The sequence below is a fragment of the Carcharhinus amblyrhynchos genome, chromosome 28 (genome assembly GCF_965287045.1).
Source record: "Carcharhinus amblyrhynchos chromosome 28, sCarAmb.v2.hapA, whole genome shotgun sequence".
Classification (NCBI taxonomy): Eukaryota; Metazoa; Chordata; class Chondrichthyes; order Carcharhiniformes; family Carcharhinidae; genus Carcharhinus; species Carcharhinus amblyrhynchos.
Genome location: NC_137351.1, coordinates 35,891,857 through 35,909,471, shown reverse-complemented (window position 1 = coordinate 35,909,471; position 17,615 = coordinate 35,891,857). Strand labels below are relative to the sequence as shown.

The following is a 17,615-nucleotide window of genomic DNA, read 5'->3' as shown; positions in this document are numbered from 1 at the left end:
TTGAAAATCCCCAGAGCAGATATATGGTGGTATTGTGGAGGAAGGGTACTGAGGCCAACTCTACCCCCTCAGTGGAAAGGTACATGTGCAATTGTCCAATTGGCTATACCATTTACCCTGGCATTTGAAAAATCAAAAGGATCAGGAAAAACAAGAGATCAGTGATAGGAATTTCTTTTGATGAAAAGATATATCTAGATCCCATAGGAGTGCCTCGGGGAGTTCCAGATGAATTTAAAGCTCGAAATCAGATTACAGCTGGGTTTGAATCCTTGTTTTGGTGGGTAACAATAAATAAGAACGTAGATTGGATAAATTATATAAGATTGGGACGAGCAAGTGAATAGTATGTTAGCCAAACTGGAACAACCTACTCGCGCATATCTGGACTAAACCTGGAAAAAGGGATGCTAGTGAAAAATTACAGACAGTAAAAAGAAAAGGGGGGATTGTGAGAAGTAGTGTAATTTTTAAGGCTGCAAGAGCTAACAGTACAATCAGCAGTGATGGACGAGTTCAGCAGCATACAGAAAGGGGGAGGCACATGACAGACAGTTAACTAGGTTACACGAAACAGATAACCGCAGTGATGAGATTAAGCGCAAAATGGGAGTTGAGAGAGTGTTAATTGAAGGAATGACACAATACAAGCCATTTACAGTGTTTAAAGTTAACAAGGTTAACAGCCAAATAAGGGGGAATAACACAATACAAGCCATCACAATGTTTGAAAAACAGTATAAAATGTGCTGCAAATCTATGTAAGGTGTGCCTATTTTGACTAGACACCCGGTCTTGCAAGAACGACAAATAAAATCTTGCTCCTTCAGAACTTGACTTGACTAAATTGTTTAACTGTGAGCTGTGTTTCTCACAGTACCCTGGGATATGGGTTATTAGACCCTTGGAATTTTATCGGCTTTCAGTTCCATTAACTTCCACCTTTTTTTAAAACTAATAATTACAAGGATTTTCCTGGCAGCAATGGTAACAGGAGTTAAAAGGGCCTGTAGGGTAGAAAACCGGCCTAGCAATGGTAACAAGAATTTAAAAAGACCTGAAAGGTCTTCTCAGCAAAAGCTAGCATTTCCAGGCAAGCCTCAAAAAGAGATCAGGGCATTCCAAAGGCATGAGAGCATCTAAAGATGCGAATTACTCTAAGAGTACAACAGGTTACCTAGATGACTGTGATTAAAATGTTAAGTTCCCCAAGCAGGAATAGTTTACATAAAATGATTTCAGGGCTATAGAAATGGTAAGGTCCACAAATTTGAGACATGTAGGCATCTGACTTTCAAGTTTGAAATAACAAATGGGAAAACAGTATAACCTCCTCAGAAGCAGACAGGCCTGTTCAGGTCCCACAGCCAGAGTCAGTCAGTATCCCTCTATTCCCTGTCAAGATGCTGGTGCTCACAGTAAAGACCCATTTTACAGTCATGGGTCCTGTAACATCTTTTACTCCTCAGAAATGCTATAGTGTTGCATCTAAGTCTCAGAGCCAAGGCACTGCAGGAAGACCATTGTAACGGCAGTTTAAATATATTCACTGGACCAGTAAAATACGTTTCCCAGGCAGCCCTGTATTGTGTGCTAACTATAAGCTGGATTTGACTTATAGATTTATTTATTTGGGGAAAGAGAGCTCAAGGATCACAGATATATTTTGGAAAATAGAACAGTACAGCACAGACTCACCAAGCCTGCACCATCACATGATATCTTTCTAAACTAAAGGCCTTTTGCATTTTCGCAGTCTGTATCCCTCTATTCCTTGTTAAGATGCCTCTGAAATGTTGTTATTGTATCTACTTCTACCATCTCCTCTGGCAGCGCATTCCAGGCACTTACCACCCTCTGTACAAAAAACGTACCTATCACATCTCCTTTAAACATTCCCCTTTTTACCTTAAATCTAGGTCCCCTGTTATTGACATTTCTAACCTGGGAAAGAGACTCCAACTATCCACTCTATCCATGCCTCTCAATTTTATAAATCTGTATCAGGTCACCCCTCAGCTTTCTACTTTCAAGTGAAAGCAAACCAAATTTGTCCAATCTCTTCCCATAGCTAATACCCTCCAGGAAACATCCTGGTTAATCTTTTCTGTACCCTCGCCAAAGCCTCTATGTCCTTCTGGTAGTGTGTACAGCACCCCAACTGTGGCATAGTTAAGTTCTATAGTGCTGAAAGATGACTTGCCATTTTGTATACTCTATGGAACAAGGGGCAATTTCTACATAAACTGTATTTGCTTAATTATTGATGCTTAAGTATTTTAGAGCTATGTAGTCCTTTTCATGTATAGTTTTTTAAAGTTAATAAATAGTCTTTAATAATTGTAATATAATGAATGAACTAGCTCCTCACTGGGGTTGCACATGACTCCTCATGATATTCCCAAAAATCTACACAGCACCACAACTGGTTTTTCAAGTTGGGACACCCTCTCATGTAGCTTCATCATGTTTCATGACCTACAGGAGCTAAGAAGGCCGAGATAATGGAAAGCATAGCAATGCATTTAAATGTATCAGAGGGAATAGCCAGAATAATATTTCATTAAATGAAGTAATTGGATTAGCTAAGGTTCAATTACTAAGAGACATTGAAATTGAGAAGCTAGTGATGCAGGAAAAAGATAGGGAAAAAGAGGAGTATGAAAAGGGAAGTGGAAACAAGAGAAAAGGGAGAGTAAGTTCAAAAATGAAAAGGAACAAGCCACAAGGGAAGAATGAAAGAGAGAGAGAGCAAGATTTCAGGGAGGGGAGCTGAAAAGAGTCACAGAGGCTTACAGCATAGATACATGTGAGGAGAGTGTGGTTTCTTCGAGCGAGATTTCAGTGAGGAAAGCGTGATTGTAAAGAAGGAGATTTCTGTGAGGAGCGTGCTTGTAAAGAGCGAGATTTCAGTGAAGACCGTGATTGTAAAGACCAAGACTTCAGTGAGAGTATGATTGTAAAGTGAGATATATCAGGGAGGAGAGTGTGATTGTAAAGAACGAGATTTCAGTTAGAACTGCGTGATTGTAAAGAGCAAGGTTTCAGTGAGACATCGAGCGAGATTTCACGAGGAGAGCGTGATTGTAAAGTGAGAGATACAATTGACGAAAGTGTGATTGTAAAGAATGAGATTTCAGTGAGGAGAGTGTGGTTTTATCGAGCAAGATTTCAGTGAGAAGCATGATCGTAAAGAGTGAGATTTCAGTGAGGAGAATGTGGTTTTATCGAACGAGATTTCATGAGGAGAGCGCGAGTGCAAAGAGCTAGATTTCAGTGACGAGACGTGATAGAAAAGAGCGAGATTTCAGTTAGAACAGTGTGATTGTGAAGAGCATGATTGTAAAGAGCGAGATTTCAGTGAGAACAGCGTGGTTTTATCGAGCGAGATTTCATGAGGAGAGCGTGATCGTAAAGAGCAAGATATCAGTAAAGAGCGTGATTGTAAAGTGCGATATTTCAGTGAAGACAGTGTGATTGTAAAGAATGAGACTTCAGTGTGGACAACGTTGTTTTGTTGAGCGAGATTTCAGTGAGGAGAGTGTGATTATAAAGAGTGAGATTTCAATGAGGAGGGTGATTGTAAAGAGCGAGATTTCAGTGAGGACAGCATGGTTTTATTAATTGAGATTTCAGTGAGGAGAGCGTGAATGTAAAGAGAGATTTCAGTGAGGAGCGTATGATTATAAAGAGCGAGATTTCAGTGAGGAGAGCATGATTGTAAGGAGTGAAATTTCTCTGAGCAGAGCGTGTTTTTATCGAGGGAGATTTCACTGAGGTGTGTGGTTTTATTGAGTGAGATTTCAGTGAGGAGAGCCATTTGTAAACAGTGGGATTTCAGTGAGGAGTATGACTGTAAAATGAGAGATATCAGTGAAGAGAGCGCGTTTTATTGAGCGAGATTTCAGTGAGGGCAGCGTGATTGTTAAGAGCAAGATTTCACTGAGGAGAGTGTGATTTTATCGAGCGAGATATCAGTGAGGAGTGTGATTGCAAAGAAAGAAATTTAAATGAGGAGAGTGTGATTGTAAAGAACAAGATTTCAGTGAGGATGGCGTGGTTTTAACGAGCGAGATTTCAGTGAGGAGTGTGATTGCAAAGAGTGTGATTAAGTGAGGAGAGTATGATGGTAAAGAATGAGATTTCTGTGAGGACAGGGTGGTTTTAGTGCCAAAAGGAGGAACAGGAATTTCACCAAGGGAATATTAGAGTAGGAAGTACAGAACTTAGTCATTGCCAGTATCTTGCTGACTATAATGCCAATGAGGCACGATTCTGGCTCTCAAGCCCTGCTACTAAGATCACCAGCATTTGGGAATGTCGGGCAACAGAATCCGCCTGTCAGGCATCTTTCCCATGGGAAAGTCAGTCCCCAGTTACAAAAATGGTATCTGCAGCTACCAATGGGCCTACAATCTCACCTATAGTGGTACTGCGGTCATCTAACACCGGGTTTAGCAGGATCAACTCCACTGTTTGTGGTTGGGGGACCAGATCAAGTATTGGAACCTTGCTGCCCACCAGGCACTGAGGCTCGGATGAACCTGTAGAATTAAATGGCATCAATTCAATTCCTCATTAGCCTCCGAATGGATGACCTTTTGTCAAAACCACACCTGCTAGTACCCTACTCTTGCACTTCCAGGATTCTTTTGGCTTAGCGGCCCCAATGCCTATTCCCTTTAGACTGGGCTTGAACATGCACTATAGGGTATATAGCCCCCGAAACTTATGGCATGGATTGCATCTATGCTGACTCAATTCATAATCACATCCCTTTTGGTGGGAGACACCACAAACGTGATGTCTCACACCTTCTCGTCATTAGGGGTGCTGGGTTACCCAGTTTTTGAGGGCCCTCTTTCCTGGTCTGGGTGTAGCCCTGTTAGAGAGCGCTATCATCAATACCTCAGCCATTATGGAAAGGATAGAAAATAACACAGTGGACGCTATCCAAGCTCTGCAACTTGAGGTTCAGCCCCCTGTCTAAGGTGGTCATACATAACCATATGGCTTTGGACTTTCTCCTAACAGCCCAGGGAGACATGTGCACGGCCAATAATGAGTCTTTTTGTTTCAATCATAGGCAAAACAGATGCATAGACACAGATGTTAAAATCAGACGATCAATTGCAGGTCTTGAACCAAAGGAAAATTCTTTTGACTGGTGGTATTTAGTTGGCACTCTGCTGCTGCAGAGCCATGCATGCCAGTCTGACACCTCCAGTTTCCCCTAATCAAAGCAACTTGCCTGTGTTGCCTCTTTTGCAAGCAGAATGCTCCAAGGTCCTAAAGTCCAATGCTTTGATGAAAATTAGCATCTATGAAGAATAACATATATGTATATCAAAGGGTGCTGTCCTTGGAGGACAAAAGGGAGAAATACATGAGAAGGGAACTGAGCTCAGCAGAGGGTCGGCTAGGGGGCCAAGAAAATTAACACTACCCTCACTGTAGACTGGCTGTCTCTGCATATACATGAAACAGACAGCACAGAGAAAAGATGGATGTTTTACTATATCTATCAACAGGACACAGCTGAATGTCCTTGCTAACAGCACCGAAACTATAATTAAGACATAATTACGTGACCATCATCTGAACGGGCATTCCATCTGTCCACCACTAAAGATTATGGCACTACTGATGGGATGCGGTTCAACAGTTATTGTCTCAGGCCTACCTCTATGTATCTTACATAAATAACTTATCAGTGTGTGTGACTAGAAAAATTATCTTACTAGAAGTTGTAAGAAATGCCCTATAAAAAGGCTGATGGTATATAACTGAGCACAGCAGATTGCAGAAGCCTCAAGAATTCTTCAGTTCTCCTCTCCTTATCGATAAGAAGGCAATAAAGGATTCATCGCTTACAAATACTCTGTCTGAATATCTTTTTAGCTCCGGGTGTATTGTCGAAGCTAGAAAGATACTTGGACACAGCATTTGCAAGTGATGAATCCTTTATTGCCCTCTTATTGATAAGGAGAGAAGAACTGAAGAATTCCTGAGGCTTCTTCAGTCTGCTCTGGTCAATTGTATATAGTCAGCCTTTTTTATAGGGTGTTGCATACAACTTCTAATACAGGTAATTTTTCTAGTCACGCATACAGGTAAGATACAAACAGGTAGGCCCGAGACAATAGCTATTTAATTGCATCCCATCGGTAATGCCATAATCTGTAGTGGTGGACAGATGGAATGTCCATTGTAGAATTGTAGGAATCAGTTTGTTTACAAGTACGGATGTTGTTTCAAGTGACATACCTTTGTTATTAAGCAGGTTTACCAGAAAAAAAGACTATTGATTTGAAGCATGACAATGCGGTTGCATTTGGTAGATGCATAGATCTATGTTTTACGAGGTCAATCATTATTGCATTCCCTTAAGTAAGCCGAAAATGTCTAACCAGAGGATTCATGACAGATTAGTGTCAATTACAGACAACAGCTTGATGGACAAAACAAAGATTATTTTGAAATTTCATGAGCAGTTTGTTCATCCAACACCACAGAGTAAAAGCTCTGCTTCAGGATGCAGGTGTGCTGGATAATGGCTACAATGACCTTAGAGCAAATATCAGCCCAACGTGAGATTTGTACATAAGAACATAAGAAATAGGAGCAGGATTAGGCCATCTAGCCCTTCGAGCCTGCCCCGCCATTCAATAAGATCATGGCTGATCTGAAGTGGCTCAGTTCCACTTTCCCGCTTTCTCCCCATAACCCTTAATCCCCTTGCCTACCAAAAACCTAACTACCCGCATCTTAAATATATTTAGCGAGGTAGCCTCCACCACTTCAACGGGTAGACAATTCCAGAGATTCACCACCCTCTGAGTGAAGAAGTTCCTCCTCAACTCTGTTCTAAACTGCCCCCCCTACTTATCTTGAGGCTGTGCCCTCTAGTCCTGCTGTTCTTTCTGAGCGGGAAGAACCTCTCCACCTCGACCCTATCCATCCCTTTCATCATCTTATACGTCTCAATGAGATCCCCCCTCATCCTTCTAAACTCTAACGAGTACAAGCCCAGTCTATATATCTAAGTCCAGTACAAAATATAGAAGGACGCCTCCGTGTCCAGTCGTGCGTCTACCATTGGCTCAGGATTTCAACGATGCAGTGGTGATGGATTTGAAGATTTGGGACAAAGGCAGTAATGTATGACAAAGACAAAAAGACTATTACGGGCAAAATTATGACTTACTGGATTGGAACTGGGTTGGGGCCATTTAAAGTTTTGATGGACAGAGGGGTAAACTTGGGAATGATGAGTTCCAATATGCGTGTGGAAGTTTGAATTTTGTGGTGATGCACACTCCAGCAGAAAGTCAGTCTCTGTGAACGGAATCATGCAGTAATAAATGATATGCTGTTTAAGGTTTTGGCCAATCAACCAGGCTGTAAATCGCAGATTGCATTAGCTTGGGTGGTACGTGTGAAAAATTCATTACAAATGGTGGGGGGTTATAATCCGTGCCAGTTGGTATTTGGGAGGAACCCAAAATTACCATCAGTATTGATGGCTTCTCCTCCAGCATTAGAAGGGACAAGCATTAACTCCATTTTTTCCCACGCATCTGAATGCGTGCATGAAGGGAGAATGGCCTTCATTATTGTCAAGGTTTCAGAGCAACTACAATGAGCCCTAAGGCATCACATAACAATGTCGGGGAAAAAGGATATGGTGTACTATAAAAGGGCCAGGTAAAGTGATAGGGACAGATGGCATGGTAGTTATACTACAACACAGTAACCAGACAGTATGAGCCCACTCTTTAAGAATAGTGGGAATTGATTGAATTTGGAGCATCTGACCAAATGTCAGACCAATACCAATACCTTGTACCTCACATACACATACCTTGAGCAACTATGATGATCAGACAACTATAGATAAAAGGGAATCTGATGATCTACTACATTACAGTGAGGCAGGATTTGAAACTGTTACTTCAAAGGTTCAATTACCCAAAGTGGGCACAAGTGGTATCATATATAACACCAAAGGGTCAAGTGAGTGGAAGGATGCAAGGATAGTCAGAAGAGTGGGAAAACATAAACACTGGCTCAATATCCAAGAGCAAAAAAGCAAGGGAAAATGGGGTGGAAGCCAAAAAAAGCAAGATTTAAGTTCTGAGGATGAGTCAGCGTCCACTCATAAACCCAGGAAAGGGTCATGAATCTGTGACCGAAGTTACGTTGAAACCTTGAAATCACAAGGTTTCAGAGCAGTGCTCCTTCATCAGGAGACAGCGGCACTGCAAAAGCTTGTGATTTTAAATAAACTTGTTGGACTATAACCTGGTGTCGCGTGACCACTCATCTCGTCCACCCCAGTCCAATACCAGCATCTCCACATCACGTTGATAGAAAACAGAGGCCTGAGTGCAGTAGCCCTGACAGGGACAGACATGGCAGCAGAGACCGGAGTTTAACAAGGAAAGCTAGGAATCAAACCATGGTAGGGATATTAGGAATAGAAGCCCCTAAGATAGGAAAGTTTTGGTGGCTGCCTATAGAATGGAGATTCTTGAAATAAGAGGCAGACAAAGGACAGTCTGTTCTGACCCATCAGGGGTTTGAACAGAGAAGGCTTTGCATAATGGGACTTGCAAAGCAAAGGCCAGATTAGTAGCCTCTGGATATGAGGAACACTTGGAGGGGAGAGACATTAGGGTTGATTCATCCACAAGAGAGAGAGTGATACTGAAAATTTTCTTTGCCATCCAAGCCTCAAATGATTGGGAATGTAAGTTGATAAATACCAAAGCAGCATTTCTGCAGGCCAAAACATTTTTTGAAGCCACCCAAAGAGGGACAGTTGTGGAAACTGAACAAACGCTTATATGGATTGAGCGATAGACACATCAAGGATTTGGTATTTTTCTGTACAATCTGTGTCGTTGAAAACTGGCTGTGTCCAATTAAAAGCAGATCCTGCAACGTTCCGTTGGAAGCCTGAAGGAAAACTGGCTGGAGTGATACATGTCGATGACTTCCTATGGGATGGCAAAGAAGAATTTGAAAAGAAGGTAATTAATAAATTAAAGGTAGAATTTAAAGCCAGGGGTCAAGCAGCCAGTGTTGTTCCTCCAGATGCTCTGTCTTCCCCCTACAATCCAAAGTTTTGCAGGTTAGGTGGATTGGCCAAACTAAATTGCCCCTTAGTCTCAGGGGGATTAGGAGGGAAAATACATGGAGTAAAAGTAAGTGTGACGCAAACACATCTGCGTTGGTGAATGTTTCTAATTACCAGTGCAGGATGATCCGACAGCGCTTTACCTTTTTCATCATGCCCTTCTCCTCGCTGGTGCCTTGTCAGGTTACTGGATCTGTAGAAGCGTTTTTTGCACAAGGGACATTCAAAGGGTTTCTCACCAGTATGAATTCCCTGGTGCTGAATCAAGTGACTAGATGTGTAAAACCGTTTCTTGCACACAGCACACTCAAAGGGCTTTTCCCCAGTGTGAACCCGCTGGTGGACAATCAACTCACTGGACCGACTAAACTGTTTCTTGCACTCTGGGCACTCCACCCGCTTCTCGCCTGTATGGATCCTTCGGTGCACTGTCAGATCACCAGGTCGGTTGAAACGTTTCTTGCAGTCTACGCACTCATACGGTTTCTCACCAGTGTGAACCCGCTGATGCACCGTTAGTTCACTGGGGCTGTTGAACCGCTTGCTACACTCAGGACATTCGAAGGGCTTTTCGCCAGTGTGGATGCGCTGGTGCCGGGTCAGGTGGCTGGAGGTGAAAAAGCGCTTTGTACAGACTTGGCACTCAAACTTCTTCTCCCCTGTGTGGAATTGCTGATGCCTGTTCAGGTGACTGGAACGGTAAAAGCGCTTCTTACACACAATGCACTCAAAGGGCTTCTCACCAGTGTGGATGCGTTGGTGAACCCGGAGCTCATTAGACTTGCTGAAGCGCTTCATGCACAAGAGGCACTCAAAAGGTTTCTCCCCTGTATGGACACGCAGGTGAACATCCAGAAGACAACGCCACCTGAACCCCTTCCCACAAGTCATGCACCAAAAAGCATGACCCCCAGGGATTCCCAAGGGAAGTTGGCTGGGCCCAGACATGCCAGACAATGCAGGTTGTTCATCAATTAATATTTCAGATTCTTTCAGCATTTCCATAACCAGTGGCTACGTGCCTTCTGTCTCTCAGACCTAAAGAAACAGAAACATTTCACACAGTTAGTAGAGCTGTCTGCCACATTAAATGCATCTGAATATTGGATGAGATAAATATAGATAAAAAGGTGCACAAAGTGTTAATCACCTGCTCTGGCTGGGAAAACATAGCTTAGGGTGGAAATCGCAGAAAAGCTGACCATAATCTTCCAGTTCTCCTTATATCTACAAGCATTATATCCTTGTTTAAAAACAGGGAGCGGGATAAACATAGAACAGTACAGCACAGTACAGGCCCTTCAGCCCTTGATATTGCACTGAGCTATGTCCAAACCCAAGATCAAGCTATCCCACTCCCTACAATTCTGCTGTGCTCCATGTGCCTATCCAATAACCGCTTGAAAGTTCCTAAAGTGTCTGACTCCACTATCACAGCAGGCAGGGCATTCAACAACTCTGAGTAAAGAATCTACCTCGGAGATCCCTCCTATATCTTCCACCGTGAACCTTATAGTTATGCCCCCTAGTAACAGCTACATCCACCCAAGGAAATAGTCTCTGCACGTCCACTCTATCTATCCCCCTCATCATTTTATAAACCTCTCATCCTCCTCCGCTCTGAAGAGCCTCAACCTTTCCTCACAAGACCTACCCTCCAAACCAGGCAGCATCCTGGTAAATCTCCTTTGCACTCTCTCCAATGCTTCCACATCTTTCTTATAGTGAGGTGACCAGACTTGCTGATGAACTCTTAATTGAGGCTGCCACGAGGGAACTCAAACCAAGCTGAAACATTTTCCTCTTACTAGCTACACATCAAGGCACACTGACAGAGCAGGACCTGACTCCTAAGTGTACTATATTCTGAAAACTGGGTTTTAAAAGTGAAATTGGGCAATTGATTGGATCTGATGTACTTTTAAAAACTTGCTGTCATATTTGGGAGCAAGTGTTATCACAAAGTGAAGAAAAAAATGCAAATATTTATCTGAAAAGTGATGAGTAACAGAAATAATGAAATTGAGTTTGCTAAATGAGGAAGGCTGAGCAACTTGAAATTTCCTCTGGTAATACAGCTGTAATCAAGGTCACAGATGTTTCATTGAATTATGAAATCAAACCAGCATGAAGAAAAGTAAAGTTTTATTGATTTTGAACACATTGAAAAATGTACTGTTAGTTTTATCAATTGAATTTCCAGTATTTCATGCTTAAATACTACTTGTATACAATTAACTTCTAAATGTGTGGCTTGGTTCAAGTCAGCATAACATACCCAGTTTTAACAGTCTTGCATAACACACTATTCAGAATTGGCTTTTGACAAGTGTAAGTGTGGGAATACATTGAATATGGATTTAAAAGTTTCAGTGTCCATACTTGTCTTTATTCTCACTGCTTGCAAGGAAACCTAGAAGTTGCTTGAATTCACACCATTTGTTTTGTTTTCCCTTTAAAAACGTTTTGTTTTAAGTTTATTTATTAGTGGCACAAGTAGACTTACATTCACACTGCAATGAAGTTACTATGAAAATACCCTAGTCTCCACACTCCAGTACCTGTTCGGGTTCAGTGAGGGAGAATTTAGCATGGCCAATGCACCTAACCAGCATGTCTTTCAGATTGGAGCAGGAAATCCAAACACTCGGAGAAAATCCATGCAGGCAAGGGGAGAACTTGCAAACTCCGCACAGACAGGGACCCAAGAAGGGAATTGAGCCCAGGTCCCTGGCACTGAGGCAGCAGTGCTAAAAACTGTACCACCGTGGAAATTAACAATCAATTTAAATTCAAAAATTGGTGTTCTTTTGGAAAGAATTACCCAAAAAAATGAACAGCCACTTTAATAAACAGAAACATAGCACAGATCTGCGGAGGAAAATTATGTTTAATTAAAATAATTTGAGTTTTTATTGTTCAGATAACAGAGCATTGATGAGGGCAGTGCGGTTGATGAGCATATGGACTTGCAAATGACAGAAACATAGAAAATAGAAGGCCATTCAGCCCTGCTCTACCATTAGCTTTACCAAACTAAAGAACCCCAGCATAGCTTCAGCACTGGCTGAAGATTTAGAAATCAAGCTTGCTGACCTACACCTCACAGACAGCACCGAGGACGACTGGGAACGCTTCAGGGATGCTGTCCATACGTCTGCGCTGAAGACGCTCGGGCCCTCCACCTGCAAGCAGCATGATTGGTTCGATGAGAACGATGAGGAGATACAGGCTCTACTTGTTGAAAAGCACCATCTTCATCGGGCCTGTCAGAACAACCCATCTTCAGCTGCCAAGAAAAACGCTTTTACCAGTGCTTGCAGGACAGTCCAGAATAAACTGCGTAAAATGCAGGATGCCTGGCTGAGCGGCTAGACAGATGAAATACAGGGCTACGCTGACAGAAATGACTTGAAATGGTTCTATGAAGCCCTCAACACTTTCTACGGACCTCAATCTCTCGGGAGATACCCCCCTCCTGAGTACAGATGGTACAACTATCATTACAGAGACAGCTCAGATCCTGCAGAGATGGGCTGAACACTTTGAAGCTGTCCTCAACCGACTGTCATCTATTGACGATGAGGCAATAGATAGGATTCCTCAGGTTGATATCAACAGCTCCATGGATGACTCACCGGTAGTAGCCAAAGTCACGAAAGCTGTCAGCCAGCTATCCAGTGGCAAAGCCCCAGGGGCAGATGCCATACCCACAGAGATCTATAAATCTGCTGGTCCTGCACTCATCCAGAAGCTCACTGAGTTGTTCCAGTCCTTTTGGAAGCAAGGATCCATTCCTCAGGAACTTAAAGATGCTTCCACCATACATCTCTACAAAAGGAAGGGCAATCAGCAAGTATACGACAACCACCGAGGAATCTCGCAGCTCTCCGTCATAGGAAAAACCCTCGCGAGAGTCCTGCTAAATCGTCTGGTCACTCATCTGGAGCTGGGCCTGCTTCCAGAGTCACAGTGTGGCTTCCACAAGGTCGTGGGACTACTGACATGATTTTTGCTGCCGCCAACTTCAGAAGTGTCAGGAGCAGAATCGCAAGCTCTACACAACCCTTAACCTCACAAAGCCTTCGATACTGTAAGCCGACAAGGCCTGTGGAGGATCATATCAAAGTTTGGCTGCCCCCTCAAATTCATTCAGATGGTACGCCAGTTCCATGATGGCCAGAGTACTGCAGGGCGGAGAATCCTGAGGCATTTCCAGTCACCAATTGTGTCAAACAGGGCTGTGTGCTCGCACCCACACTGTTCAGCATGATGTTTACTACCATGCTGAATGATGCCTTCCAGGACAGTGTTGCTGGAATCAGACCCAAGTACAGAGTGGATGGGAAGCTCTTCAACCTGAGGAGTCTTCATGCGAGGGGGACTGAATATAAAAGTAGGGAGGTCTTGCTGCGGCTGTATAGGGCATTGGTGAGGCCACAGCTGGAGTACTGTGTGAAGTTTTGGGCGCTGTACTTACGCAAGGATATTTTGGCCTTGGAGGGAGTGCAGAGGAGGTTTACTAGGCTGATGCCGGAGTTGAGGGGGTTGAGCTATGAGGAGAGGCTGAATAAATTAGGCTTGTACTCGTTAGAGTTTAGAAGAATGAGGGGAGATCTCATTGAGACATATAAGATGTTGAATGGGATGGATAGGATAGAGGTGGAGAGACTCTTCCCGCTCAGAAAGGATAGTAGGACTAGGGGGCACAGCCTCAAGATAAAGGGGGGGGGCGGTTTAGAATGGAGTTGAGGAGGAACTTCTTCACTCAAAGGGTGGTCAATCTCTGTAATTCTCTGCCCGTTGAAGTGGTGGAGGCTACCTCGCTAAATATTTTTAAGACGTGGGTTGATGGGTTTTTGATAAGCGAGGGGATTAAGGGTTATGGGGAGAGGGCGGGAATGTGGAACTGAGCCACGACAGATCAGCTATGATCTTATTGAATGGCGGGGCAGGCTCGAAGGGCTAGTTGGCCTACTCCTGCTCCTATTTCTTATGTTCTTATGTATTACCAAAGTGAAAGAGATTGTTCTGAGAGATTTCCTCTTTGCCGATGACTGCCTCCTGTATACTGGCTCAGAGCCAGTGATGCAAGTCAGTATGGACAAATTTTCCATGGCTTGTGACAACTTTGAACTCACCATCAACATTAAAAAGACCGAAGTCATGCACCAGCCTGCTCCTCATGCACCATACACAGAACCCATAATCACAATCAAAGGGCAGAAACTACAGGCAGTGGACCAGTTCACTTATCTTGGCAGCACCCTCTCCCAAGAAGTGACTATTGATACAGAAGACTTAGAATCATAGAACCCTAAAGTGCAGAAAGAGGCCCTTTGGCCCATCGAGTCTGCACCAACCACAATCCCACCCAGGCCCTACCCCTATATCCCTACATATTTTAACCACTAATCCCTCTAACCTAAGCATCCTAGTACACTAAGGGGCAATTTTAGCATGGCCAATCAACCTAACCCGCACATCTTTGGACTGCGGGAGGAAACCGGTGCACCTGGAGGAAACCCACGCAGTCACAAGGAGAACATGCAAACTCCACACAGACAGTGACCCAAGCTGGGAATCGAACCAATCGAAGTTAACTGCAGAATAGCAAAGGCAAGTTCTGTTTTCAGTAGTCTGCGCTCCACTGTACGGGAACGTTGAGGAATCAGCCCAGCAACAAAATTGAAGGTCTACAGCACCACAGTACTCACTACGCTCCTGTATGCCTGTGAAACATGGACTGTGTATCGATGGCATGCAAGACAGCTCAACCATTTCCATATGACTTGTCTTCACAGAATATTACGCATCCGATGGCAAGACAAAGTACCAGACATTGAAGTTCTCTCTAGAGCAAGTCTACCATCAGTCCACACACTGCTGATGAGAGTGCAGACCCGGTGAGCAGGTCATGTCATTGTATGTCAGACGAGGGCATACCCAAGCAGCTCCTCTTTGGGGAACTCCCTGCTGGAAGGCGCTCGCATGGAGGGCAGAAGAAACTTTTCAAAGACACACTCAAGGCCTCCCTGAAGTTGCTTGACATTGACACGACCACCTGGGAAACGCTGGCACAAAACCGCCCTACCTGACACTGCCTCATCCACAAAGGCTGTCAAGCTCACGAAGCAAGGTATGTTGCTGAAAAACAACTTAAGCGTGAGCTGCACGAGTCCAGAGCCACTAGTGCAACAACTACAAGTCTGTCCAATATGTGCCAGGAGATTCCATGCCTGAATTGGCCTGATCAGTCATCTTCGGACACACTGCATCCAGCCTCAAAATGACGAATGGTGTCAAGGTCCTCATCGATGACGATGGACGAACAACCATTAAGTATAATCATGGCTGATCATCCAAATCAAAAGCCTAATTCCATCTACCCCATAACCTTTGTTCCTCTTTGCTTCAAGTGCGAAATCTAATTGCTTACTGAAATATGTTCAATGTTATTCAATGTTTTGGCTTCAACTGCTTTCTGGGGTAGCGAACACCGTGGGTGAAGAAACGTGCCCGTAACTCTGTCCTAAATAGACTATCCTGTATCATCAAACTGTGACCCCTGGTTTAGATAACCCCACTATCAAACATGCTGGGTAGTAGGGATTTTTTTCTCTATCTGTCTGTGAATTGAGCAGATTCCCTCGCTCTCTGGGAATTGAGCAGGTTCCCCCTCTCTCCAGTATTTGGGATAATTTCTATCTCTCACTCCAGGTATAGGGGAGGTTCTCTCTCTCCCAACCCGGGTATTGGGAAGATTCTCTCTCTCTCTGAGTTTTGGGGAGATTCTCATTCTCGCTCCCTCTCCGGGTACTGGGGAGATTTTCTCTCTCTCTCCGGTTATTGAGGAGATTCTCTCTCTCTCTCTCCGGTTACTGGGGACATTCTCTCTCTCTGGTTATTGAGGAGATTTTCTCTCTCTCTGGTTATTGGGGAAATTCTCTCTCTCTCTGGTTATTGAGGAGATTCTCTCTCCCTCCGGTTATTGAGGAGATTTTCTCTCTCTCCGGTTATTGGGGAGATTCTCTCTCCGGTTATTGGGGACATTCTCTCTCTGGTTATTGGGGAGATTCTCTCTCCGGTTATTGGGGAGATTCTCTCTCCGGTTATTCCGGAGATTCTCTCTCCGGTTATTGGGGACATTCTCTCTCCGGTTATTGGGGAGATTCTCTCTCCGGTTATTGGGGACATTCTCTCTCCGGTTATTCCGGAGATTCTCTCTCCGGTTATTGGGGAGATTCTCTCTCCGGTTATTGGGGACATTCTATCTCCGGTTATTCGGGAGATTCTCTCTCCGGTTATTGGGGACATTCTCTCTCAGGTTATTGGGGAGATTCTCTCTCCGATTATTGGGGACATTCTCTCCGGTTATTGGGGACATTCTCTCTCCGGTTATTCCGGAGATTCTCTCTCCGGTTATTGGGGACATTCTCTCTCCGGTTATTGGGGACATTCTCTCTCCGGTTATTCCGGAGATTCTCTCTCCGGTTATTGGGGACATTCTCTCTCCGGTTATTGGGGAGATTCTCTCTCCGGTTATTGGGGAGATTCTCTCTCGGGTTATTGGGGAGATTCTCTCTCCGGTTATTGGGGAGATTCTCTCTCCGGTTATTGGGGACATTCTCTCTCCGGTTATTGGGGAGATTCTCTCTCCAGTTATTCCGGAGATTCTCTCTCCGGTTATTGGGGACATTCTCTCTCAGGTTATTGGGGAGATTCTCTCTCCGGTTATTGGGGAGATTCTCTCTCCGGTTATTGGGGACATTCTCTCTCCGGTTATTGGGGAGATTCTCTCTCCGGTTATTGGGGACATTCTCTCTCCGGTTATTGGGGACATTCTCTCTCCGGTTATTCCGGAGATTCTCTCTCCGGTTATTGGGGACATTCTCTCTCCGGTTATTCGGGAGATTCTCTCTCAGGTTATTGGGGAGATTCTCTCTCCGATTATTGGGGACATTCTCTCTCCGGTTATTCCGGAGATTCTCTCTCCGGTTATTGGGGACATTCTCTCTCAGGTTATTGGGGAGATTCTCTCTCCGATTATTGGGGACATTCTCTCCGGTTATTGGGGACATTCTCTCCGGTTATTGGGGACATTCTCTCTCTGGTTATTGGGGACATTCTCTCTCCGGTTATTGGGGAGATTCTCTCTCCGGTTATTGGGGACATTCTCTCTCCCGCCGCCTCCTTACCTGAAAATGGCGGCCACTCACAGCAGAGCCATCTGCGCATGCGTGCTTTCCTGTCTGGCTTGTCTATCTGCGCCTGCGCCGATCTCTCATTGATGCTGGCCTTTCCTTTGCGCAGGGAGTTATGGGATATCGGACCTCTCATTGCTGCTCCGTTTCTGATGCCCACGGTTTCTGTTCGCTAATATTCAAGTGCTGCATAATCAGCTTTCTGAATAATCAGGTGTTCCTGAAGAAACTAAATTAAAATGAGTGTTGAAATAATTTGTATGTCACTC

General features: G+C 44.1%; 1 protein-coding gene across 4 annotated transcripts in view; it reads right to left on the bottom strand.

Annotated features, from left to right (window-relative positions):
- LOC145359532 (uncharacterized) overlaps positions 1 to 17,371 on the bottom strand; it is a 34,724-nt gene extending 17,353 nt beyond the window's left edge. For 2 of the 4 annotated variants that reach the window (XR_013889597.1, XM_080214165.1), the window contains exons 1-2: positions 17,341 to 17,371; positions 9,286 to 10,180 (exon numbers count right to left, since the gene is read on the bottom strand). Coding sequence is in view for 3 of the 4 variants with exons in the window: in XM_080214165.1 (XP_080070291.1) it covers positions 9,286 to 10,147 (862 nt within the window). In the remaining variant the exon portion in view is untranslated. Of the gene's footprint in view, positions 1 to 4,421; positions 4,545 to 7,107; positions 7,339 to 9,285; positions 10,181 to 17,340 lie in introns of those variants that run through there. The other 2 variants (XM_080214167.1, XM_080214166.1) reach the window with 2 other exon arrangements.
- Between the last annotated feature and the right edge of the window lie 244 nt (positions 17,372 to 17,615).